Raw genomic sequence first — 27436 nt, 5'->3', positions numbered from 1 at the left:
TCCCTCATCATCCCAGGCAAAATAAATCCCTCCTTTGACAGCTTTGTCAGACACCTGACCTATCAAAGCCAGAGTTCTTATTTGCATCTTAATTATCCACGTCCTTGAATTCCTGAAAGGAGATTTGGTTAGTCAGGATTTCAATCCAGTCAGTATCCACATTTTTTTGGTGAGTGTCCTTCAGCCATCCTTTGTTCTTCCTGTTCCTTTCCTCTCTTTTCTTGTAATATCCGTGTATAGATCCTATGCTTGATTCTTTCTTCTGATTCTTCCGTCATCAAATCAGATGAGTTCTGAAACATCTCTTGTGGAAGAAGGTTCACAGGCAGGGGGAGGAGGCCGTGGGGGGCGGGCAGCAGTGCTCCGAGTCATTAGGGATTCTCCTGGCTTTGTTCTGAAGTTCTTCTGTGTATCCCCTACTGTTTCAAACCTTGCTTTCTCTGCAGTAAGTAGGCACAGCAAGGATACAATCCAGTCTCCTTCCTCTACCCTGCTCACCAAGAGGCTTCCTAAACATGAAGGAAAATAGACATGCCATCTTTTATCTCTATCTTCTTGGTCCAGGAAAACATGTTTCCTCTGTTCCAGAGGGTTACTGGTGTTTTTGCTGAAGGAGTACTAGCCACTTTTGCAAAAACTGTCCCTCTCAGTCTTCCCACATCTTGATGCATTACTGTTTGATTCTTGGCATGAAGTTCTAAAGGTCTTTTAATTTTCTGGTTAGATGGAACTTGTATTTGTTTAAGTTCTTCACTGTTTTGAGTTATTTCCAAGAGTAAAAGATGACAGGTATGTGTTTATTATGCCACTAATAATTTTTCATGTTTTTCTGCAATCTAATATTTCAGAGATTCAGATTTTTCTAGCGTATTGCAATGTGATAATATCTGCCTCATCACAGGACACCAAAAACCAAGCTACAATTCCAGGTGTGTGAATAAGAATTAAGTTTGTCTCTCCACAGTAATTACATATAGAGTATTAACTTCTTAGGGACACAGAGGTCCTAAGTCCACACAGACATTTGTTAGGAATGATTTTTAGAGAGTACTTTAGAGGTATGATAAAAACAAAATGACCACTTCAAGACTCATACATTTGGTATTTGTAAACTGATCCAATAATGAACACATTTTATTCATTGCTGGTACTAAACAGAAGTGTCAAAATTCCAGAACGAGAAACTCCACTCTTACCTGGATCTGATTCCGTAGCTGTTCAGCTTCCTGCCTCAACTGCTCCAGCTCACTCATCCTTCTGCTTATTTGCCTCAGAAATCAGCAAGTGGAAGCAACTGTCAAAAACAAAAACAAAAACCCAGCGGGCTAGATTCAGGTCTCCATTTACACATTAACCTACTTTTTAAACTACTGACACACAACTTCTCTTTGATCCTTCCGTAATTCAAGTGAGCTAGCAATTCCAAGATCCGGCAACAACCGACTTGGTAAATACAGACCTCAATTACTCACTGAAAGGGTCCAACGGAGAATGTGATCCAAGGATATAAGAGAAATCCTGAGTTGAAGAGTCAAGTCTAATTTACAGACCGTCAGGACTAGAATACAGTCCAGTGAGAAATCATCTACGACACTTCAGACAACACCCATAATACCTATTTATCCCCATTTAGATGTCTAATAGGCACCACAGAGTTCCTACTTCAAAGCCGAACCCCACTCTACCCCCAGGTCTTCCCTGTTTTCAGTAAATGGAAAGTCAGTGCTGTCAACCCTTTAAGCCAAACACCGGGGAGTCATCCTTACTTCTTTCACACCCTACATGTAACCCATCAGCACAACCTGCCAGTTCTTCCTTCAGAAAAATATCTAGGGCCTGATCAAACCCAAATACCCCCACTCTGCCTACCTTGGTCTAAGCCACCACCATCTCTCACCTGGGCTCCCTTCTACTGCCCTCCTCTGTCCTAAATATAGCAACTGAGTCATCCTTTATTAAAACAACGGTCTTTCTTCTCCTTTGAATCCTACAAGATTTTCCACTCCAATTCAGAGGAAAACCTAAGTCTACCCTGACCTACAGAGCCCTACACAATCCCCTACACACCTCTCTGACCTGATCCATCACGCTGCCCCTCACTCTGCTCCAGCCACTCCAAAGGCTTCTTGATGTCCTTTGAACACACTAAGTAGGATCTAGTTTCAGTGTCTTTACACCTGCTCTTCCCTTGGCCTGAACCGCTCTTACCCCTGATATTTTCATTGCTTGCTGACTTTTGCTCAATGTTATCTCCTCAGAGGGACCTTTGCTGACAGCCCATATGCACCCACCTTACCCTATATGGCCGCCTCATGACTCAACACCATCTAGCATGTATTTGCTTATTTGTTGTTGGTTGCCTCCTGGTAGAATGTAAGCTCCTTGAAGGGGACTTTGTTCGCTTTATTTTTTTGCTACATCCCTAGCACCTAAAACACCTCTCCAATAAATTAGCCTGAAATAGCTTAATAAATAAAGGGGAAAAAATTTAAGGATTTAGGATGAATCACAGAACCCAAAGGGAAGAATATTACCACCTCGGGAAAAAACCGAAGCTGAAAACTGGTAGTATTTTTTCCTCTACCTGTCCTGTTTTTCTTTGTTTTCTCCTTTCTACAAAATAACTTCTTTGCTTCTCCAAGCACAAGACCCAGTTTTTATTTCCTCAGGTCAAAATTAGAGATCCAAATGACTACCCCAACTCCAAATTCCCACTTGGAGAGACTCTGATTCCAGTAAGAGACAATGTGTTTCTGGTGTCATCCTTCATTCACTTCAACCGGAGTACAAGTATCTGTTTATTAGGGTTAACTTTATTTTGTCAAGTTAACAAGTTAATTAGGATTGCCTGGAATGGTATTGAACTACAAAGAAGAACGGACATCATTCTAATAATCCATGTCCAATTTACTACTATAATACAGCTCTCTGTTTATCTAAATGTCCAGCAAATTTTGATCATTATAAGGCTTAACCATTTCTTGATGAAGTTCTGTTTAACAATTTAGTATGTTCCTCAGAGAGTACTAGGCTGGTTAGATTACAGCCAATCTGGAAGACCATTCTGCCTAATGAGATAAGTAGCATTCAGGTTCTTTAAATTCACAACCTTAATTACCCTTGCTGGACCATTCCAAAGATATCACTGGCCCTCAAATCCTAAAAACTCTGGTTCTGATGCTTCTTTATTTGCTGAGTGCCAAAAAATTCTGGGCATGCAAAACTGGTGTAAAGCCCTTACTGAGTTGCTGATGTACTAAAAAGGAGGTCCATCACAGGTATCATCTGTTTTAGGGTGTTCAAAACTGCCACTTACCTACCCATCGACTACTGCCTTTCCACCCCAATAGCCACCCACATACAACTGACTCTCTACAGCAGAGCTGTAAACAGAAACAGTAAAGGGTTCCTGAAAAAAGATCAACAGACCCAGCTCTCTTAAAAAAGTCATTCCAGGGCCCCAGACATCTTGGGAAAGAATGTGAGAACAGCCAGCCACATCAGGCCAGGAGACCCACCTGACCCACACTCTTGAGTTATCAGTGCAGGATCTAAACCCTCTGAGCACTCAAGATACCAGTCCATCCATCCAGAGCCAGAGAGGTGAGGACACTGGCCTCTGCTTTTACAGCTCCTCGTGACTTTGACCTGGACTCCATCACCTTAGGACAACTTTTACCTCATCTCCATGCTGTATTCCCTGCCGCCCAGGCTCCTTCACGAATACGTATGCACCCTTAGCTTAAAAGCTCCCCAATTTTGTCCTTCTGCGAGACACTGCTTTGGGGAGGGGGAAAAAATTAACCCACTGTTCTCTTTTACTTACTGCAAGTAAACCCTTCCTTTTCCTTTTCCTTTACTTTGGCTTCTGCCTTTTGGCTCAACACTCACCAAGAGGCAAATCCAGTTTCGGGTAACACAGCCAGCAAGAGCTATTCAGGATATACCAGGATCTGCACCAAATGGAGGAGATTTTCCAACCTGGGTGCCCAAAAGGATGGAGTACCATGAACAGAAATGACAAAAAGAAAGCAATTCCCTCATCACCACCACTCTATGGAGTGGTTACTTCTCCACTCCTGGGTTACTTCTGGGAGAGGCCATGGGCCCTGAATATCCCTACACATTCTTCCTGGGCCTGCCAAACTATAAGGCCTTAATCGCTCTCACGGGAGCTGGTTCTCAGGGATGTATTTGGACAAGCAACCTTGAGGGATGAGACAATGTCTCCCGCCAAGACAGAAGAGGTTTGCTTCCACTTACAATAAAAGTGGTACATTCCCCAAGCTCAGTGTTTCTGGGCTGCGACACAAATCTGATGTACATGTGGCATCTATCTAGGCCCACTACTGGTGTTAACCCCATAGGAACTGAGGAACATGGGGGAATCAGCAAAAACCAACACCAGGATAGGCTACTTGCTGTGCTGGAATAAAGTCCTTGGTCTCTGACCAAGGAGTCTCACATCTGCTAGCATCTATGAAACAGTTAACAGGCTAATTTACTATCTTGTAAGTAGTGGAAATCACAGACACTTTGAAGCCCTTGAAGGAGAAGGTTCATGAGAGAGAGGAGTTCAATAGGAGTTTATGGTATCTCTCATCTTTTAATCGAGATCTAACTGACCCCTAACACTGTGTAAGTCATGGTGTAAGTTTTAGTTACAGAAAGTGATTTGACATTTATATATCGCAATACGCTTAACAAAGAGTTAACTGTCCCATCACACAATTACCATTTCTTCTTTGTAGAGAGAACATCTAAGATCTAGTCTTTTAGTAACTTTCAGGCATACAATACCATGTGGTTAACTACAATCACTGCTCTGTGCAGCACTCCTCCAGAACTCCTTCATCCTCTCCCTGCGAGTCCCCTTCTTCAACAGATTAGACTCCAGGTCCAGCAATTCACCCACATGAGTTGCCAGTACCCTAGTTTCCCTGACCCTTTTACGCTGTCACACTCAACAGACAAAAACCACAACCTTGTATGAATTCAACCACTTACTTTCTTTTGGCCAGTACTCAAGCCACCAAACATTGATTTAAAAAGCCAAACAGGGCATGGTAGTTACACTACAAATTCATTTCACTCATCTCTGCTGGGCCCTCAAAACCGTCTGGCAACCTACATAGCTTTTTACTCATTACTTTCACTCTATCAACTACCTCAGTTCCTTTGAACTCTTTAAGCTTCTGACCTTTCACACCCTCTTACAAATGACCTTGCCTTCTATATCACAGAGAAAGCAGAAGCCATCAGACATGAACTCTTTCAATTTTCTACCACCAGATAGATATATAAAACTATACAAACGTAACAGACTCATCACATTCTCCTTTCCCTCCATTCGGAATAGAGAAACTGACTTTTCTGTCCTTTGTTCCAATTCCTCCACCTTTGATTTAAATCCTATCTAGTGTCTTTTCAGTAATCTTATACTTCCCTTAATAATCTCTTCTAGAACATTCAAGTTCTCATTGTTCCTCCATTGTTCTAGTCTTTTAGGGAAAATTTCAAAGAGAAAGGTAGAGAAATCCATATAATGGACACCCATAATATACCCATACTATTTACAAATTGTTCATGTTACTGCTGTATTTCTTTCTTGATTTTGCTCATTTTTTTGAAATTTCTATTTTTTTAAAAGATTTTATTTATTTGAGAGAGAGACAGAGTATGAGTACAAGCAGTGGGGAGGGACGGGGGGAAGAGGGAGAAGCAGGGAACCCAACAACCCAGGGCTCAATCCCAGGACCCTGAGATCATGACCTGACCAACCAACTGAGCCATCCAGGAGTCTCCACTTCCTAAAGTATTTTAAAGTCAGTCACAGACAGCAAGACATTCCACTCTGAAATATGTTAGCACTCATCTTCAAAAATATCAGGACACTTATCTATTAAACCATATTAACATTAATAGATCTACCAAAATTAACAGTAATTATTCAGGAGCTAATATACCTAGTCCATTTTCAAATTTCCCTAATTACTGCACCAATGTCTTTTTACATCTGATTTGTTCAAATTAGGATCCAATTACAGACGACATAACACACTGGGTTATGTCTGCTACATCTCTCCATCTAGAAGTATCCATTGCCTGCTTTATTTCCCCCTAAAATACTGACTTACTGTACAGCATGAGCCACTTGTCCTTTTCGATGTTCCATTCTGCTTACTTCCTTATGGTCATTTAACTTGTTTATCCTCTACACTGCCAAAAACTTTAAGTTAGATCCACAGGTTAAAGGATATTCAAGTACAATGTGTTTGACAGGAATAGTTCTAGGTAACATGCAGATTTAGTGGTATCATAAAACAGAACACAATCTTTGTTCATTCGCTCTTTGTAAAGCTAAGATTGGTGAGGGTATTCAAGTGTTTACAATTCAGGCTATTCTAAGTCCTCAGTTCCATCTAGCAAATCACCACCTGTGGGTAACCTTTCACTTTCAAGTGGATACTTTGTATCACGGTTAAACATGCCCAAGTCTCTACCTTTAAAAAGAGAGAGAGAGAGAAAATGCCTTGAGTCTACAGTTCACTATCATGGGGACTTCCTTTTTCTACCCTTCATTATGAACTCTCAAACAAAGCTGCCAATACATGACCCCATTTCTTCACAGGGACTTCTGAATTCTCAAGCTTCACTCCTGTCCAGCCGCCATCAGCTAAATTAAAGCAGACATCATGGAAATGCTGGGAGCAATCAGAAGGCATGGGTCTGAGAAAGGTTTCTAGTGGCAAAATCAGAGCCCTTGAGATGCTTGTACCAAATGAAAGGTAGCAGAATACGCCATCCCAATGATGGCTTAAGGATGTGGCATAGGATTATTCAGAGAAACAGACACAGGAGAGACTAAAAACAAGAGACCTTATCCTCTGAAATGGAAATTTAAATTTATAAAGAAAATCTCCACTTGTCAGAGTGTCTTGCTTTCTGTTCTAGGAAGGAAAGGACTCTAAACCAGAGAATCTGAACCAATGGAGAGTGCAAGATTTAAATCTGCACCAACACACCTTACCTTTGTTTACCCTTGCCTTGCCTGGTAACCTCCCAGGACTGCCCCCCCCTCCCTACCCCACCACCACTCGCAGAGGCTCGGGTTCTTCTAACTCTAGCTGAAGACAGTCTGTCAGCTGGTGCCTTGGCTACCTTAGGGAGTTACACATTTTTCTCCCTGGAAATCTCTGATGTGTATGTGAGGGATACAAACATGTTCTTCTCATTTATCTTTTATTGCAAGGTGTCTCAGCCAAGAACTCAGAAAAGTAAAGGGAAAATCACTTTTCCTCTGCTACAGAGAGAACTGCAAACTTTCTCCAGATGCCTCAAAAGAAATGTTAAAGCTGTCTTCCCTTACCTTCCATGACCTACTGCTAAAAGGAAGTTGTTTTTCACTCTTTAAGGAAAATTTATTGGTTCTGTCACTAAGGAGAAAGAATATTTTGATGACACACTTTCTGTTGCTCTTTTCTTCCCACCTGACAATTGCTGAGAATACCAATAAGGATCACATCTAGCACAAACTAAATTATAAAATGACTTCCATACAAGCCTAGAGCTGACTAGGGTAAAAGGAAGCCACAAAGATACCCCCAGGTGAAACCAAGATAAATTTATCTTGAAATCAAGATAAATTTATCTTAAACCTAAGATAAATCCTAATAAGTTTTGTTTTGAAGGTCTAAAGGAGGATCTAATGAAGTGGCCAGTCCCTGTACTGACCTAGTCTGTGGACGTATCAGGGCTATGAAAGCTCTGGGTTCCTGGAGAATGATATTGTGGCATAAGGTACAGTTTAGTAAGTCACTGCCTCAAACCTTCGACTAAAGCATGCTCTAATTCAGAGAAGTGAGGTCCTCCAGGGGCACATATTTGACTGGGAGCAACAAAGTCCTCCAACTACTTGCCCTCCTGTAGTTAGATCCTTTACATCCACAGTTAATAAGAACAAAAAACAAGAAAATGGCAAAATAGTTCATAATCCTTTTGAATGTTGGGGGGAAACATGAAAAGTAATGGCAGGAGAAGGAAAACCAGTAAGATAAATAGTCAACCACCACTACAGAAATTCACCACTGGGTATAGCCAGGTGAACTGCCTCATAAATGAACTCCAAATCTTCCTTAAAGTTTAAGATACTCAAGAACCCAACCTGTGAAGGGAGTAAACCAAAACATACTCTCTCACTGATCATCAGACTTCACCTGAATTAATGACCAAAAAAAGAAGCGACGCTAGGCAGAAATTAAGGTTTCCATCTACACTGGTCATACACCTAACAGAGAACAGAGTAGGACTTCTAGGGACTCAGACATAGTGAAAAGCCCCAAAGCTGAAGGCAAAGAGGCATCAATTATGCTACCCCTCCTTTCTTTTTTTTTTTTTTTTAAAGATTTTACTTATTTATTTTGACAGACAGAGATCACAAGTAGGCAGAGAGGCAGGCAGAGAGAGAGAAGTGGAAGCAGGCTCCCCGCTGAGCAGAGAGCCCGATGCGGGGCTCGATCCCAGGACCCTGGGATCATGACCTGAGCCGAAGGCAGAGGCTCCAACCCACTGAGCCACCCAGGCGCCCCCCCCCTTTCTTTTTTAGAGCTTCTGACATATGGGGACCAAATCAACCTCAAGGCTTACTAAATAGCCCAATGGTCTGCTGCACACACACCCCAACCCAACGGCTGACAATCATTCTTACAATTATCTCTCTATATCCCTCTATACAAACTGAGATGAGAGAAGGTCAGCCAGAAGGGCTACGTAGCACCTTCAGTTGTGTAAGGACAGTGTATTCATGACAAGAGTTTGTCCTCTATGGGGGAGGGGTACAGAGGGGAACAAAGCCACAGATTGAGTAAAGAAGGATTAGCATCCAGAGTTTTAAAAAAAAATCCTCCAAACTAATAAAAAAGACCAATGATCTAACTGAAAAATGTGCAAAGATATGAATGAGCAAACCACAGCAGAAAAAACTGTGGAAGCCAATATTCGAATAAAGAGATATTCATTCAACCTCAGTAACCAGGGCAATGCAAATAAGGAACAATTTCATACCAATCAGATTGATCAAACTGTATCTCAACTAAGAACTAACAAGGTTGGGGCACCTGGTTGGTGACTGGGGTAAAGCATGTGATTCTTGATCTCAAGCCATGAATTCCAGCCTTACACTGGGTGTAGAGATTACTTAAATTAAAAAGAAAAAAAAAAAAGAAAAAAAAGAATTGTCAAGGTTGGGGGAAAAGGTAACTCATTCTGGTAGGAAAGCTATTGGAAAGTAACTTGGCCAGTACCTAACAAAGGTGATGATACCTCTATCTTTCAATATGACAATTCCATTTCTGGGGGCCCCCGGCTGGCTCAGTAGGACATGCCTGCCACTCCTGATCTTGGAGTCATGAGTTCAAGCTCCACGTGGGGTATATAGATTACTTAAATAAAACTGTTTAAAAAGTTTATTAGAAAAATAAGATTCAATTCCATTTCTGGGTACATAAGCTCTAAAGGAAACTCAAGTACATGTGCTCATGTGTCAAGAGTTGGATTCAGGGCCACCTGGGTGGCTCAGCGGGTTAAGCCTCTGCCTTTGGCTGGGGTGGTGATCTCAGGGTCCTGGGATCGAGCCCCGCATCAGGCTCTCTGCTTGGCGGGGAGCCTGTGTCCCCCTCTCTCTCTGCCTGCCTCTCTGCCTACTTGTGATCTTTCTGTCAAAAAAATAGATAAAATATTTTAAGAAAAAAAAAAGAGTTGGATTCATATAATACTACTCGTAAGAGCAAGAAATTTAGAACACCAATGCCCACCAACAGGAGAATGGATAATTGTAGTGTTTTCTTTCATGCTGAATTATTTTACAAGAAAACAAATGAACTACAGGTACAGACAATGTAGAGTAATCTGAACAATATTATTGGGGGGGGGTGGAACAAGTTCCAGAAGACACACACCAGCATAACTCTTTTTATAAAGCTCAAAAACAGCTAAGAATGCACACCGATGTAACAAAGTATCCTTGAAGGGAATGAGAAACAGTACAAGGAAGAAGCACACAAGTACAACAGCTGCAAGTAATGGTTAATTTTTGAATTCCTGAGCTGGGTTTGCTTTATGGGTGTTTATGTTACCAATGAGCAAGCAAATATATAGAATTGAGTCACAGTGGATCCACAATAAATATAGTTAATTTAACTCTTGCACTAAATTGAACAAGGAGGGGCGCCTGGGTGGCTCAGTTGGTTGGGTGACTGCCTTCAGCTCAGGTCATGATCCTGGAGTCCTGGGATTGAGTCCCACATCAGGCTCTCTGCTCCGTGGGGAGTCTGCTTCTCCCTCTGACCCTCCCCTTCTTGTGCTCTCTCTCTCATTCTCTCTCTCTCAAATAAATAAATAAAATCTTAAAAAAAAAAAAATTGAACAAGGAGACCCTTAGACTGAGGTGGTTCTCATACCTTAACAAACTACGTAAGCAAACCCAAACCTAAGCTTGTAAAACCCAAGGACAACCAATCACAGCCAACTAGGCTTTCCAAATAAGGCAACCACACAGCTATAGCTAATCAAATAATTTCCTTGCTTTGCTTCTTTCTCTAAGAATCTTGCCCCTACGTATGCCCAATCCAAATAGATTCTTGCTAAAAAAAAAAAAACTTAAACGTTTAATACGCCTCAGTTTATCTCTTAAACCACACCTGAAGTCCACTGGGAACCATGAAATAAGTGGAATGAGGTAAAAATAAAGACAAAAGGAAATGGAGGTTCAGACAGGTGAAATAACTTGCCTAAAATTAGAGGCATGTGTGGGGGGACTGAATCCAACTGTGTGTGAGAGTCTGGAACTCGGCTCTCTTCACCCTGCCACACTGCTCTTTTCAAAGGGCAGCTCATCAAACCTCTCTGATAAATGTGACTAATGATATTCCCCCTCCTCATTCCCTTTACTACTATGGCTTTCATGACCCCAACTTCCTAGATCCTCCTTGTATCTCACTATTGTTTCTCTGGGGTTTTTTTGCTATCTCTCCCCACCCCATTCAGTTAAATACTTACATTTCCCAGAATCTATCTTCAGCCAGCTAGTTAAGAAACTTTCCTCCTAGGAGGAGGGAAAGATAAAGGAATACGAGATACAGATGAGCCATCTCTACATTCCTTTACAAAAAACAACAAAAAAACAAAAACAAAAACCCCACAACCACAGGGATACCTGGCTGGCTCAGTTGGTGGACCACGTGACTCTTGATCTTAGGGTCAGGAGTTCAAGCCCCACGTTGGGTGTAGAGATTACTTAAAAATAAAGTCTTGGGGCGCCTGGGTTGGCTCAGTGGGTTAAAGCCTCTGCCTTCGGCTCAGGTCATGATCCCAGGGTCCTGGGATCGAGCCCCACATCGGGCTCTCTGCTCAGCGGGGAGCCTGCTTCCCCCTCTCTCTCTCTGCCTGCCTCTGCTTACCTGTGATCTCTGTCTGTCAAATAAATAAATAAATAAAAATCTTAAAAAAAAAAGTCTTAAAAGATTTTTTGAAATTATACATAAAAACACAACCAAGAACAAAACACAAACAAAAAACAACAGAAGGATTCAGTATAATTGTCAAGAAATTTCACCAATGGTGATTTTTAATCTAGGTCATATTGGAGCAGTTCATCACAATCTCTGAAGTGGTATTGAAATTGTAGACAAAAGCAATTTTAAACTAATAATTTAACAGAAATTAGTTTAATATCAGCACAGTGTCTTTCAGTTACCATAACTTCTTGACTAAGTTCTTTTTCAACATGAATAAATGATTCATTTAACACAATTGAAATTACTCTATCATATAATGAAAGCATTGTAAGTTGAGAAGAAAGCAGCATATCAGTTATCTTTTTAAAAGTTCAGCTGTGCCAGTTACACATATAAAAAAAATACCAATGAGCCACTGTATTCACACTAATTAAAAAAAAAAACACTTGTGTAATTCAGTCTTCTCTCTCCACTTCTTAAAACATCCACAGAATCTTTACCAAAGCAAGGCATTATGTAGTCTATACAATTATACTGCTGTGTGAGTGAACAGAGCCATTTTCATCTATATGCAATAAGGAATATTAATATTTCTTAGCTATTAATAATTTTCATAGTGATCATGAAAGCTCACAAAGCATGAAAGAATATTTTAGGTTGTAAATGTAGGCATAAAACTACTTTTGCTTACTAAGTCTATTCGTCAGAAAAATTCAAATTTGTTTTTATAATCCCTAATGTTCTACATTTCTCTTGGCAATCTGTTAATTCCCGTATTTTGTAAAAATTAAAAAAAAACCTAAATGCAAACCCATAATGAATTAGGTATTTAAAGCTTTTACAATCATTCTTAGCATGGAATTTATTTTTGCTTTTTTTTTAAGATACGAGGGCTCGATCCCAGGACCCTGAGATCATAACCTGAGCTGAAGGCAGAGGCTTAACCCACTGAGCCCCCAGGGGCTCCTCTTAGCATGGAATTTAAAAGCACACTTGCCTATCTACCCCAAGCATTCCACGTACAGATATTCCCATGTGGCTTTCACAAGAAGTTAGCTAAAAACCTAGGACTGCAGGGGGTGAATGGATAAGCCAGAAGAATACAAGTTAGAGCTACTGAAACTGTAGCATAGGCATTCAGGTTTTTTTACTTTCTCATTCCACTGAACACTTAAAGGCCCCCAAAGTAAAAAATTCCACCTCTTGTGAACTGCAGACCATCTGTGTTGTCTGTGTTCTAGAAAACAAATAAGGTGCTGCTCTTCAGTCGGTTTCCCTTCATCTAACTGGTATGCTGTGGCACGGTTCCTTCTTTCACCAGACATTTAACGAATGTTAAATCATGTGCAAAGACCTGAGGTTACACATGAATAGGACAGGCCCAGTTCCCCAGAATTCACAGTCAAGTAGGAAAACAGACATTTAAGAGCATACTCCCATAGGTCCATAATCTCATTATACGCAGCCCTAGCACCAGGGGTGGCTTGGATCTGGGCAGTGTTCAGATTTTAAAAAGGTGTGGACCCTGGGGCAGCACCCATATAATCAAGGAGTATTTCTGTAGCAAAACATAAGCACATTCACCAAGTAGGTGGGGAAAAACGGACTAGCAGGTTTCAAGTTACATCAGGCCTGGTTGCCATATAAAATGCGTCCAAATCATGTAAGGTTTTGCCACTAAGTGATGTATGAAAAAAAACCTGCCATTTGCATAGCATTTTGGATCTCCAATTTCCGGATAAGAGATTATTGACCTGTAATGCCTAAGAGGAAGATTACATGGCACAAAGTCAGGATAAGCCCAGAACTGAGGCGTTAGTAGGAGTCAGCCAACCAAGAAATAGCATTCATTGCGCACTTTTGTGCCATGCACTATTCGAAATTCTCCACAGTAACTCATTTAATAGCTTCAAATCAACCTCAGAAGGTAGGGGCTAGTATCTTCCCCATCCCACAGATGACGAAACTACAGGTTATGGAGCTTACCACGCTTACCTGAGTTCATATAACCTAATAGCTTGCTGACTCATTCGCAGTGTCCTTACTGCGTGATCTCAGGACTGCTCGCCTGCTCTGAGTCTCAATTCGCTGACATCAGTAGCGTGGAGATACCTTATGGGACTGTTTGGGTAATCAGAGATACACATTCACAAAATGTCCTTGGAACTTTAAGTGAGAGCTAATTTGGCCCAGCAAGGGAAGTATCAAAGACATTATATAACCAGAAACACTGCTCAGGTCATTATCTGTATCTGGATCAATAGATATAATACAAAATACTTTAAACAAAAAAGAAAATACAATTATTACCAGAAAGAGATTTTTTCATGGCCCCAGCATCCCAGTTATGCTGCCATGTAACCCCTCTGTTCTCTCCGTAACTCCTTGAGAGGTGCAGAAGATCCCTCCCTGGGAACTCTGGAGACTTCTGTCGGCAAGGAGAGGACTCTATCCCTATCCCCTATTATAAAGACCAAGACTCCCTAATGAGTGGGAAGGAGAGAAGAGAGAGTCAAAAGGGGAAAGAGGGTAGGAGAGAAAACATGCAATTATGTAAAGGCCTTTCTCAAACTCCACCTATCTGGGAGGACAGCAGTACCGGGCCCAGCCAGGTATGCTGCCAACTCCCCACTCCAATGCCTTGACTCTAAGATTGAAGCATTCATTACTGTTATACACTTCAGGTGTGTAAGGGAAGAAGCAGCATGGCTGCTAACCACGATTCCACTAAATAACCTCATCAGTGGTTCCCAAAGTGTGGGAACCAGCAGCAACAGTACCACTGAGAAACTTGCTAGAAAAGCACATTTTAGGCCCTTTCCCAGCCAAGCCCCCTGATTCTGCTGCCTCCTACAGTCTGAGAAACACAGGTCTGAACTCGGATACATAGGAAACAAATCTAAAACCTTTTGACTGAGGGATGGTTCAAGAATGTATTCATTTAAAAAAAAAAAAAAAGAAGAATGTATTCATTAAGGGACTCCTGGGGGGCTCAGCTGGTTAAATGTCTGCATCGGGCTCAGGTCCCGATCTCAGAGTCCCCCATCAGACTCACTCTGCTCAGCAGGGAGTCGGCTTCTCCCTCTCCCTCTGCGCCTCCCTGCTGCTTGTGCTCTCTCTCTCACTCTCAAATAAATAAAATCTTAAAAAAAAAAAGTTTCCTTAAAAAAAAAAAAGAAATGGCATTTATATTATCTTCCTGCTCAAACAAAACATCTAAATACTTTAAAAAAATAAACACAGTAGTTGGAATACACAATTATAGAAAAAAAATTCCCATTCTTATCAGGTTTTTTTTTTTAAATAGAGCAGGATTATTTCCCATATCTGAACTTTTAAAATTTTTTGTATTTTTATTCTGAGGAATGCCTTCAGAATGGGAAGAGAGAAAAAAGAGACACTCCCCATATAAATTTCCTATTTCTCAAACACTCACAACTTAAAGATGTTTTTACAAAGAAATCATTAACAATTTCTTGACGTATTTCAGGTATTATCTTCCCCTTCCTCAAGGGAAACAATCCATCTGGCAAAAACTTGAATTTTTTGGCAGCCATCACCTTCTTTAAAATAATCTGTATTTGGTCATGCATTTTACTCTTTAAGAAACTAAGAATGAAATAAACTCAAGAGTTGAAAGGACATCTTAGGAACCAGCCATCTTCTATCAAGAAATACCCAGGACACCTGAAAAGAGAGATACTTGAAAAAGTTTTTAATTTAAGGCTTAAAAGCACTGATCTTTGTTAAAGTAGCAAAGCATGTGAGAAAATACCTGCCAATACTCTTTCATGTATCTCCGGAATTAACTAAAAAAGTCACTTAGATTCTCAACTGCCAAAAGTAGCTCTTACTAAATTTTTTTCTTTAAAAAAGAACTTTGTGATTTAGTTTTTTTTTTTTTTTTTTTTTAAGATTTTACTTATTTATTTGACAGAGAGAGGGATCACAAGTAGGCAGAGAGGCAGGCAGAGAGAGAGGAGGAAGCAGGCTCCCCACTGAGCAGGGAGGCCGATGCGGGGCTCCATCCCAGGACCCTGGGATCATGACCTGAGCCGAAGGCAGAGGCTTAACCCACTGAGCCACCCAGGCGCCTCGTGATTTAGTTTTCTTAACAAGTCACAACATAATCAGTCCACACAGAAATCAACCAACAAGAAAACAAGCTCTTTATCCAGGTATCATAAACAGATCCACTGGGGGTGAACCCTCTGGGTAAGAACTGGTGGCTCTCTCTTTGAACAGGACTTGTCATCATGGCAGAAATCTAAACTCAGGTAGTAAATTCCACAGCCCAATAAAATGTCATGCATTAAAGTAAAAAAAAAAAAATGGACAGGTATTCATGGAATTTAAAGTAAATGGATTTTGTTGTTTCACTCCTACACATTTTTACATTTGTGTGTTATAAATAAAACGTGTGACGACTGTAGTGTTTTAAACCATACCATTTATAAAAGCTGAGTGTTGGGATGCCTGGGTGGCTCAGTTGGTTGGACGACTGCCTTCGGCTCAGGTCATGATCCCGGGGTCCAGGGATCGAGTCCCACATCGGGCTCCCAGCTCCATGGGGAGTCTGCTTCTCCCTCTGACCTTCTCCTCGCTCATGCTCTCTCTCACTGTCTCTCTCTCAAATAAATAAATAAAATCTTTAAAAAAAAAAAAAAGTCTGAGTGTTTCATCATAAATTCTTTAGGTTTAAAGAATTTTTTTAAATTACAAGTTATAAAATTATCCTTTAAATCAAGGAAAAGGGAAGAACTCTTTGAGACAAAGGTAGTAACAAAACCTAAGATTATAATAATATCAGGTACTACATAAAAACCAGATGCAGAGTGCCTCTTCTAAATGTAGAGTGCATGTGTTTCCATTCTTTTAGTGTATCCTCCCTACAGAACTGGAGAGAAAATGGAAGCTTTAAAGTGAAGAGGTTTAGCTTTTTTCTAGTCAACATTTGGGAAAGCTTTCAAAAGGATTTTTCTTCCTGCATTATTCCTATTATTTTTAGTAACAGTCTTAACGTATATAAGAAATGAACACTATCCCGACCTGTCAATCCAAACTGCCTCCACTTAACAAACATGTCTTTAACTCCTACCCTGCACTAGGCACTCACAACGACCCACCCCAATCAAAAAAGTTTATCTTCTTCCGAAAAGTAATTATTGTTATCGGGATAGAAGGGCTGCAACCGAGCACATACTTTAAAATACTATGTAACCAAAACCGAATGTTTCATGAGAATATGACTGCACTTACCATACTAAGGATCTCCCTTAAACTGAAACCGTTTCTAGAATGCTTATATTTTTAGCTGCACTACCTCTTAAAGCAACAAGTTCTATGAATTCACTGGCAGCTATGTAAAATGGCAGGGAATTTCCTTTTACTTAGTCCCACAACTACCTTCTCTAAGTTGAGAAGCCTCTAATTTTAGTATTTCTAAGACTCTGTGACTCAGACATTAGGAAATAAATTACGATCATGTAAATTACAAATTGTAACTTTCTCAGACTGTCTTTTCTCAGATGACTTCACTCAAGTATTATTACCTCTTGGATTTTTCTGATGGGACCAAGTATGGTTCATCTCTGTCTCACTAAGTCACACAGTCTTGGATCACTTTAAAGTCAAATAATTCGTGTTGTGTTTTTTTTTTTTTTTAACCAAAAACAACCCCTTAAATTTACCAGAATATGTTACACATTATTCTTGATTATATCTAAAAAATGTTTAAATGAATCCCACCACTAAAGGATGAAAATATAACAGTGGCTATCAGAATTTCATCCAACAAATATTTGTTAAGTGCTCATCCAATGTTTCTAGGTTTATAATGTTTATAAGGCGTCACGATCTAGCTTATTTGTTAATTTGGCTACATGGCACAAAATGTGACTTGCAAATGACATATTCATGGAAAGGTAGCTACAACTTCATGTGTTCACAGCTTTAAAAAAAAGTTAAAAATCTTTTTTTTAAAGAAGTAAAATTATCTTAAAGTTACCAATAGTTAAGTAGAAATAGAGTACATCACTCAGCGTCTTTCTCCCAGTACAGATCTCATTCTTTCTAACATAAAGCCATTAATACCTAGGCAGAAGGTAAAACTTCGGAGGTTTTACTAACTAAAAAGCAAATGCATCCATGTGGTATCGGTCTGAGATGAACAGTTTTCCACCAATGCTACTTCAGGATCACACTTTATTACCAAAATATCACACAATTGCTTTCTTGGGTTTAGACTAACAGCTAATAACCCACTCTAGCTATCTGTGATTCCATTCCATCCTCAACTCCCTTCCCCACCACTAAGGTTCTCAAAGCCATCTGTCCAAGGGGTCTTCTCTCTCCCAGGTGGCCTGAATAGTGTTTTAGCAGCAGTCACTCTCACATACACCAAGACTGCTCTTCAGCACCGCTGAGGAAACACACATTATTCCTGATGCTTCACTAGCCCTTCAGGATGTGTCTCCATTATCTCTAAAAACTTTACAAAGATGTTTCCTCACTGAAAACTAGCACATAACCATGGATGAAATTTACATAGCAACATTTCTCTCCTTTTTTATAACCTAAGTCACAGAGGAGTATTTGTGTTTTTAAATATTTTCCCCCAAAAGCTTCCCTAGTCACACATTAATAATTAATAATGAAATTCCTTGATAAGTTTTAGTTCTCATAAACATTAACATATAACCATGAAAATATCTAAGTTTTAAAAATTTTTAAATTTAACAATTGTTTTTGCTTTTTATATCATGTGACAAGAAGACCACATTTTTCTTTTTTTTTCTTAAATGTTTATTTAAGTAATCTCTACACCCAACATGGGGCTCAAACTCATGACCCCAAGATCAAGAGTCTCATGTTCTTTGGACTGAGCCAGCCAGATGCCCTAAAACCACATTTTTCAAAAAGTTTAGTCCTACTCCCACAACAGCGTCCCCAGAGACCCATTTCATAAGTAATGCACATAATGAGGATCCCTTGTTGATGAATTTCAATCCTTAAATAATTAGTTGTCCTCCATTTTTCTACTAAGTACATAATCTAATTTACAGAAGTCTAGGAGATTAAAAAAATGTTTAAATTATTTCCTTATAAAAACCTGGTCACTAGAAGCCTTGTTAACTATCCTAAATACAATGTATAATCTATGTTGAAAGCCAGTTAGACAACGCAGTCTCATTCAGCTTAAGGTATATTACTGGGTTTTTAATTTTACATTACTAAATAGCTAAAGCCCAATTTTCACCCTTTAAACAATTCCAGGGTAAGAGTGTGTATACATGCAGAACTCCAGAAAAATTGAAGAGGGAAAAAAATGAGCCAAGCCATTGCTACATGTTACCATAATGAAACTATCAAAAATCCCTCTACACAAGCACAGGGACTAATATTCCTTTGAGCACTGGGACCCCCGTCCTCATCTCTGTCTATTCCAAAGTAGTGTTCTCCCTCCACAGTACAGATTCTATCAATTTCTCCATACTTAAAAATGTATTACAAGTTAAATGATGAACAGATGGATAAAGAAGATGTGGGGTGAGTGTGTGTGCACGCGCACATGCACACGGAGTATTATGCGGCCATCAAAAAGTGAAATCTTGCCATTTGCAACAACGTGGATGGAACTAGATAGAGGGTATTTTGCTGAGTGAAGTAAGTCAATTAGAGAAAGACAATTATCATATGATCCCACTGATATGAGAAATTTGAGAAACAAGACAGAGGATCATAGGGAAAGGGAAGGAAAAAGGAAACAAGATGAAACCAGAGAGGGAGGGAAACCATAAGAGACTCTTAATCTCAGGAAACAAACTGAGGGTTGTTGGAGGGGAGGGGGGTTGGAGGAATGGGGTGGCTGGGTCATGGGACATTGGGGAGAGTATGTGCTATGATGAGTGCTGTGAACTGTGTAAGACTGAGGAATCACAGACCTGTACCCCTGATGCAAATAATACATTATATGTTAATAAATACATATATAAATGATTTAAAAAATTAGATGAAGAAGAAACAGTAAGACTTCTAAAAATATAGTATTTTTGAATAAATAAAAATGAAATGTTTAAGGATCATCACTCTTCAACTGTTTATATAACAAAAAATTATAAACATAAATCAACAGGAGAGGAGATATGATACATCCATACACTGAAATATTACATAGCTGTTAAGATGAGAACCTCAGAGCTCTAAATACTTGCGAAGATGCCAGCACTAATGACACCCCCTGAGCAAATGCTCCCTTTTGGGGTCCCAACTGTACAGTAAGCATTTTGGTGGGAGTATGTCCTTACCCAGCAAGGTATATACTAAGCGTTCTTGGTAATAACCAATCAGCACAGGAATCAACCCTGCTAAGCCAAAACTGGGTTAGAGAAGGGGTTAAGTTAAGCTGTGTACTACCTTAAATATTAAAGATGGACATTAAGAGAAACTTAAATTATTTTAGCAAGTCAGTAGTACGTGCACATTAAAATCATTTAATGTAACTGCTATTGCAAAACAAATTAAATAAATATAGCTTTGAGCAATTGTAGAAGGCTCTCCGTAATGCACACTGAAAAAATGGGATTGGAACATATATTGTTAACTCAGCAAGTATTTTTTGTTCATCACTATTGCACCAAAGGAAATTTTTTGGTACCTATGCCATCCCTAGGACAGTAGGAAGGCTGTCAGGTAGCATAATAATGAAGAGTGTTGCCTCTATTACCCAACTGTTGCGGTCTGGATACTGGCTTTCCCCCTGGCATATGTTAACTGATAAGGAAAAATCAAAAGATTAAACTGAAACAGTAGTTTAGAAAAAGGTGTCTGTGAACTAAAAATGGAAAAATGTTAAAAATATTTTAAGAGAGGGGTGCCTGGGTGGCTCAGTCAGTTTAGTGTCTGCCATCAGCTCAGGTCATGATCCCAGGGTTCTGGGATCAAGCCCCATTTCGGGCTCCCTGCTCAGTGGGGAGTCTGCTTCTCCCTCTCCCACTGCCCCTCCTCCTGCTTGTGCTTGCTCGCTCTGTCAGATAAATAAATAAAATCTTAAAAAACTATTTTCAGAGAAAGAAGTATACTTAAGCAGGAATTATTTTATATAACCAAAACACTCTGGAGCTAAATGGTCTTTTTTTTTTTTTTTAAACATCCTAAACCAGATCTCTCTTTAACCATTGTCCTTTTTCTTGTCATTCTTTCCTTTATTAATATGGTTAATTTAGAGGCTTACCAAAATTACAATTTTTTAACCTTTGTAATTTAAAAGTTAATTACCCAGTTTGTGGTCAAGGTTCCTCCCTTTTTGTTTCTTCCTAGTGACATACTACACTCATCTGGCTGCTTATCAGTATTACCTCCACCAGAGGGCAGACAAAAAGGAAGATGAAGCTGGGAAAATTACCAACTTGTTAGCTTCCCAAGAAGCTTTAGCAGTATCACCAAGAAACTTCAACAGCAATACCGTTATAGGAGTCTCTGAGACAGCCTTCCCCATTGGAAACAGTATTAGACAAAATACAGCAGAAAAGGTGGTAAATATTAATTCATGCATTTATTCATTCATTCAACAAATATCTGAGTTCCAACTACATGCCAGACACAGTCCAGGCTCTAGGGATTCAGCAGTAAATAAAACAAACAAAAGGCCCTGTTGTCGTGGAGCTTTAATCTATATCTGCCTAGGAGACAGATAATAAAGCACATAAATAAACAATTTCAAGTACACATAAGGACTCTGAAAAAAACCTGCAAGAAGTTAGTGACAAGGCAGGCTATTTTTAAACAAATTGATATATAACGCCTGAATGAAATGATTGAATGAGCCATGCTTTAAATGGGAGAAGGGCATTCCAGGGAGAATAAACAGTAAATCCAAAGGTCCTGAGGCAGAAACTAACCTGGGATACTGAATTAACAGCAGAGAGGACAGTGAGACTGGAGGGTAGTGAGCAAAGCAGAAGAGATTAGACGGGGGTGGGCAGGAGACCAACCACGTAATCATGTGGGCCTCCGGACAACAGTAAAAACTTCAGATTTTATCTAACAGTAATGGGTTCTGCTGCCTAAGACTGGAAGCTGAAAGATCAGTTAGGAGCTACTGTTGTAGTCCAGTCCCAGGAAGATGGTGGTTTGACACAAAGGTAGTGGCAGTACAAACAATAAAAAATAGCCAAAATCGGAATGACAGTAAGTTAGGAGCCATCACAGTTGACAATGAAGGACCAAATGCAGGAGGAGTGAAACAGGAGAATTCAAGATAACTCTTATTGTCAGCCTAAGCAACTGGATGGAGGATAACACCATTTTCTGAGGAGGAGAAGCTACCACCAGTGAAGCAGGATGAAAATCAGAGTCCATGTCCCAGAAGCCAAGGGAAAACTGTTTCAGCAGGAAGGAGTTCTCTACCACCCGTGTTAAAGGTGACCAAGAGACCTAACGTGGCAAGACTGATGTCACTGGTGACCATGAGAAGAATCATTATTTTACAGCACAGGAAGGATAAATCACTCTGTAGTGGGTTTAGAAAAGGAGAGATGGGGAGCTGAGGAATAGATAAGCCTACATGGACTCTTTCCAAGATTTCTGTTGTTGTTTTTGGACACAAAGTAGTTTTACTATTTTTTGAAGTTTTACTTTAAACATTTCATTTTTTTAAATTTCAAACTTATAGTTGAAAAAAGTAGTATAAAAAAAGAAAAAAGCAGTACGGTGAATAAATACTCTTAGACCTTTCACTTATTCACTAATTGTTAATGTTTGCTACATTTGCTTTATCATTCTCTTTTCATTCTAATTATTGCTTGTCCATTTGAGAGTAAGTTGAAGATATTGACCATTTACTTCTAATAATTCACTGTGTATCTTTCTAAGAACAAGGACATTGTCTTATACATCCACGGTACAATGACCAAATTCAGGAAACTTAATATTGATGCAATACTATTATTTAATATTCATTACATACTCAAATTCTGCCAATGTCCTGATAATGGTATTAGGTCAGTTAGATTTTCTGATCCAAGATCCAATCCAGGATTATGCATTGCACTTTGTCAGAGCTCTTAAACTTCCTTTATTTAATTTTTAGCATTTTTTAAAAGATTTTATTTATTTGAGAGAGAGAGCGAGCATGCATGAGAGAGCAAGCGAGAAAACACATGAGCACATGCCCCCGTGCATGCAAACAAGCAGGGGAGAGGGGCAGAGAAAGGGAGAAGCAGAGTACCCGCCCTGGGCAGGGAGCCCAACAGGGTACTCCATTCCAGGACCCTGGGATCATGACCTGAGCTGAAAGCAGATGCTTAACGACTGAGCCACCTAAATGCCCTCAATTAAGGTCCCTCAATTGTTTCCTCTATGTAGATTTTGGTTACGCAGTTTAGAAAAACCACAGAGAAGTAATGATGCCCCCAGTTCAAGCACATCAAAAGGAACCTGTTTTAAGATTTTGTTTATTTAGTTGAGAGGGAGAGAGAGAGAGAGCATGAGCAAGCTCTATCAGGGGAGAGAGGAAGAGGCAGACTTCCCGCTGAGCAGGGAGCACACAAGGGGCTCCATCCCATGACCTCAGGATCAGGACCTGAGCTGAAGGCAGATGCTTAACCAACTGAGCCACCCAGGGGCCCCAAGAGGAACCTATTTATCCCACTACTGGTGATGTTAACTTTGATCAGTTGGTTGAGATGGTGTCAGATTTCTTCACTGTGAAGTACTCCTTTTCCCTGTTGGTCATTAATCTCTGGAGAGACCACTGGAAACTGTGTTAGTACCCTTCTCCCCATCCAGTTTTCTCCATTAGTAATGCTGGCGTGAACCAAGAAGACCATAATGGTTGCAAGCCAGTCACTTTTCTAATTCTATTACTCCTTCTACATTTTTATTGGCAGTCTACTTGGGAATGCTTTCTCCTTTTCCTTTATTTATTATGAACTTGTGGATTCTTACTTTATTCAATGGGTTATAACCCATTATTATCATTATTCATTTTGAGACTCAAATTTTCCCAGATTTGGCTGTTCAAGCTAGTTCCTATGTCTTTTTGATGTACCACCACCATTTTTGGGAATTCTTCCTTACCCTGTATTCTAGGCTAATCTTCTGCTATTCCTGCCCCAGCCCTGGAATCAGCCATTTAGACCTGGGCACTATTTGGGCTTACTGCTACTAGGGTGTCATTGCTTCTAGACCTTTCCATCAGACAGAGCTAGAAAATGTAACTCTAAATCCAATCGAACACCAGAGAGTGCTTCACTGCCTTCTTCCATTTCATCTTTATTTCCCTTTTCCCACAGTAAAAACTCTACCTCAAAAAATATCAGTGAATTTACTCATTTGCTCATTTCTATGATACATACAAAATAGTTCAAGAGTTGCTGTATCTCTACCACACAGGGTTCAAGATTTCTTATTTTTGCAGTCCTTTCTATCTTTAGATTTAAGGTAGATAGTTAAAGTGCTGTATTAAAAACTTACTTGGACTTTTCTTTTCTTCAGAGAGTTCATGTTATTCATTGAAACATAGTTGGTTCCTCTGTTGCTGTTTGTATTCAATTTTGGAGGTTTTTTATTTCAACCTTGTTAATTTTATTTTTGAACATATAAAACATAAACAAGTTTCCAAAACTATACAAAAAGATATAATCACAGCAGTGCCACTCCCTCCACTATGCCTTCTACTAAGTTCCTAGCCACCCCCTGTAGGTGACTTACTAGTTTCTGGTTATCCTCTCCTGTATTTATTTTTATTCTATCAAAAAAAATTATGTTTTCTCAAAAAAAAAAAATAATGATGCTTTCTCAACGTGGAGCCAGAGACACAGGGCAGAACACTAGATCAAGAAAAGAATTTTAAGATGGGAGACACGGAGCTTCTGGGTGGCTCAGTTGGTTAAGCCTCTGCCTTCCACTCAGGTCAGGTTCCTGGGATAGAGTATGGCCTCGGGCTCCTTGCTCAGCAGGTAATTTGCTTCTCCCTCTCCCTCTACCTACAGCTCCCCATGCTTGCGCGCGCGCACACACTTCCTTGCTTGCGCTCTCTCTCTGTCAGTAAATAAATTCTTCAAAAGAAATATCTTCTGGTTTAATTTGAGGAGTTATCTGAGGGTTCTCATACTGAAAAAGAGACTGCCATGTTGTTTATAACCTTCCAAAATAGTTGTATGTATAGCTCTAGAAAACCCACATTAAAATGGGATTATTATTTTGGAAGGATAATCAAGTTTTCACTACCTATTAATGTCAACAGGAGAAAATCTGCCCTGGGAGGAGGGAGGTCTTGAACTCTGAGCCAGGTGTTGAACCAGAAACAGAGAGGTGAGAAGGGCTGACTCAAGGATCTGTACAATTAACACAGCCGCGTGGTAACAATCACACTGGAAAAACAAATCCACATCTCTGGCGTGTCCTGGAAAGTTTACAAATGTGCTAACAAGTAACTGAGGGTCATTCCTCACGTCCTGGCAAAAAAATCACTGTGGCACAGAGGCAAGAAGGTGGACTTCAGGTTCAGAGAGGTCTGGCCTTGAATCCCAATTTAGTGACTGAACAGCTACACAACCACAGGCAAGTCATTTAAGAATTCAGGGGCATAGTTTCCTCACCTGGGGAACTGGATAATGCCTACTTTGCCAAGTTCATGTAAGACATAAATAGAATAACGTACAGCATCACCCCTGGCCCAGAACAAATGTCTAATAATTAGTTCCCAGAACAAATGCAGGTTAAACCAGTCAGCAAGTTAAAGAATTAGTAACAAAGTGTACTTTAGTAACACGCCCTAAAAACTCCCAGAACTCACACAATCTCAGGCAGTACTTGGTAAGGGCAGAAAAATGTCCGATACTTTGTTCCAATTCTCAATTTTCAGAATGTCCCAGATCTATTTTTAAAGTGTAAAAATATGTGCTGACATACTAAAGCACCAATGACTTAAAAGAAACAATTCTAGGGAGATGTTGATCAAATAGCACAAACCTCCAGTTATGAGAGAGTACAGTCTGGGGATATAAGATACAGTATGGTTACTATTGTTAACAACACTGTATATTCTATACCTGAAAGTGGCTAAATACAGCCACTGGCACACACAGGTGATCAGTGTGTTAACTAATCTTACTGTGGTCATTATTCAATGTATATGAATATCAAGTCATCACGTTGTATACTTTAAACTTATACCATGTTATGTGTCAATTATATCTCAACAAAGCCGGAGAAAATTACAAAAGAAGAAATTCTACAAGTTAACAAAGACCAATGACTCAGAATAGCCTCATAAACAATGCTTATGGCTCACAGACATGCACCTGAATGTACTGCAAGCCATGTTAACCAATTTTATAATTTTACAAATGTGTATACACAAGACAGTTAGCCACGTTCAATAAAACAGTATTTTAAAAGCTTCTATTTCGGTTTCAGATCCATCTACAAACCAGAATGCAATACGGAAAATCTTAAAATGATCTCGAGCCAAATACTGAAATACACAATAAACTTTCAGAGCCACAGATCGGTAATAACCCAAAAGTCCCACACGAACGAGTCTTAAAATGTATAATGGCAAAGAAACTCAAAGCATACAATTTTATGTATCCAAACCGTCCTTTTCCTCCACGAGTAGAAAAGACTTTCCTTTCATCTTAAATATGCAGTGTGTGCTGTAAGTTCTAGAAGCTCTACTCCAGGGTCACAATCTCAGTTTGCAACACTAAAAAGGAATGAAAATACAGCGTTCTGATCAACAATTAAATCTCAATTGTCTTAAGAAAACTTCCCAGCAGGGTGCTAATCTACACGCCGAGCTATTCTGCCAGTGGCCAAAAGAGAAAAAGATGGATCCACATCCTCTACCAAAAGAGAAAGGGAAGGAGTGGGAGAAAAGGGAAGAGAGAGACCGAGAGAGAGATGCAAAATAACAAAGCATCGTTTCTATAAACAAATGAAAGTCTGTTTTTAAACTTCTGGAAACTCAGTCTTCCCTTACCGTATGGCAATAAATACCAAAGTAGAAGGCAATCATTTGTGTTTTGAAGCAGAAAAGGAATGTGGAAAGAAAAGGAAAAACATTTTATCATGTACAGAATATACAAGAATTCATAATCCATTACCCACCCACCCCCAATACTGGACACAATCATTTCCAAAACAAATTTAACACGAAACCGCTAGACTCATTTTTAGCACTCAGCGGAAAACTTTTATGAGCTTTCCCAGAGCTCTCCACCCAATAACCCTTCTGGGCAGTCCCGAGTAACCGCTATTTTCAGGGCAACCACCAGCTCGCGCTCTGAGTCCCCCCGCGAGGCCTCGGGGCGTAGGGAGCGACCTGGGGGTGTGGAGGCCGAGGGACTACAGGCCGCCCCCTCGCTTCCCAGAGCGAGCAGTCCGAGCCCAGGAAGTGCCGGAGGCGGGGGCCGACTTGCTGGCCCCCGCGCGGGAGCACAGCGCGACCAAGGCGCGCCCGTCCCGTCCCTCCCGGGCAGGCTCCGCCACCCAGCTCGCCCGACCCCGCCAGCCCCACGCCACCACCCGGCGGGGTTCCGGCGGGGTTCGGCGGGGCGGCCCCGAGGCGCCCCACGCCCCCTGCGGGAAGCCCGGGATCCCCCCGCTGGGCGCTCCGACGAGCCGCGGCGCGTGCGATCGCCGCCTACCTGGAGGGAGCTCAGGTCCGCGTCGACCGGCCGCTGCCTGAGTCCGCGGGGAGCTCAGCAGCTCCTCGAGCGCGGAGCCGGTGTGCAGAGCGAAGCGCACCGCCGCTACGAGCGCCACCGAGATCCGCCTGCCACACCCAGTCCCGCGCCGCCCAGCAGCCAACTCCGCGGCGCGCCGGGGCCGGGGCGGGGACGTGGCTCAAGGCGCGAGGCGCGAGGCGCGAGGCACGAGGCGCGCGGGCCCGATGGGGACGCGCCGCGGGCGCGCGC

The 27436-nt window shown here is 40.7% G+C and overlaps 1 protein-coding gene across 1 annotated transcript in view; it reads right to left on the bottom strand.

The window, feature by feature from the left end:
* Window positions 1-27218, bottom strand: part of LOC111148588 (G protein subunit beta 4) — a 55889-nt gene extending 28671 nt beyond the window's left edge. Inside the window, exons 1-2 of the mRNA XM_022505283.1 lie at window positions 27167-27218; window positions 1197-1294 (exon numbers count right to left, since the gene is read on the bottom strand). Coding sequence (XP_022360991.1) covers window positions 1197-1253 — 57 coding nt within the window. The 5' untranslated portion in view covers window positions 1254-1294; window positions 27167-27218. The remainder of the gene's footprint in view (window positions 1-1196; window positions 1295-27166) is intronic.
* Between the last annotated feature and the right edge of the window lie 218 nt (window positions 27219-27436).

Source organism: Enhydra lutris, unplaced genomic scaffold (assembly GCF_002288905.1).
Source record: "Enhydra lutris kenyoni isolate GAN:26980312 unplaced genomic scaffold, ASM228890v2 scaffoldscaffold2, whole genome shotgun sequence".
Taxonomy (NCBI): Eukaryota; Metazoa; Chordata; class Mammalia; order Carnivora; family Mustelidae; genus Enhydra; species Enhydra lutris.
This window is presented reverse-complemented; position numbering and strand designations above follow the sequence as displayed.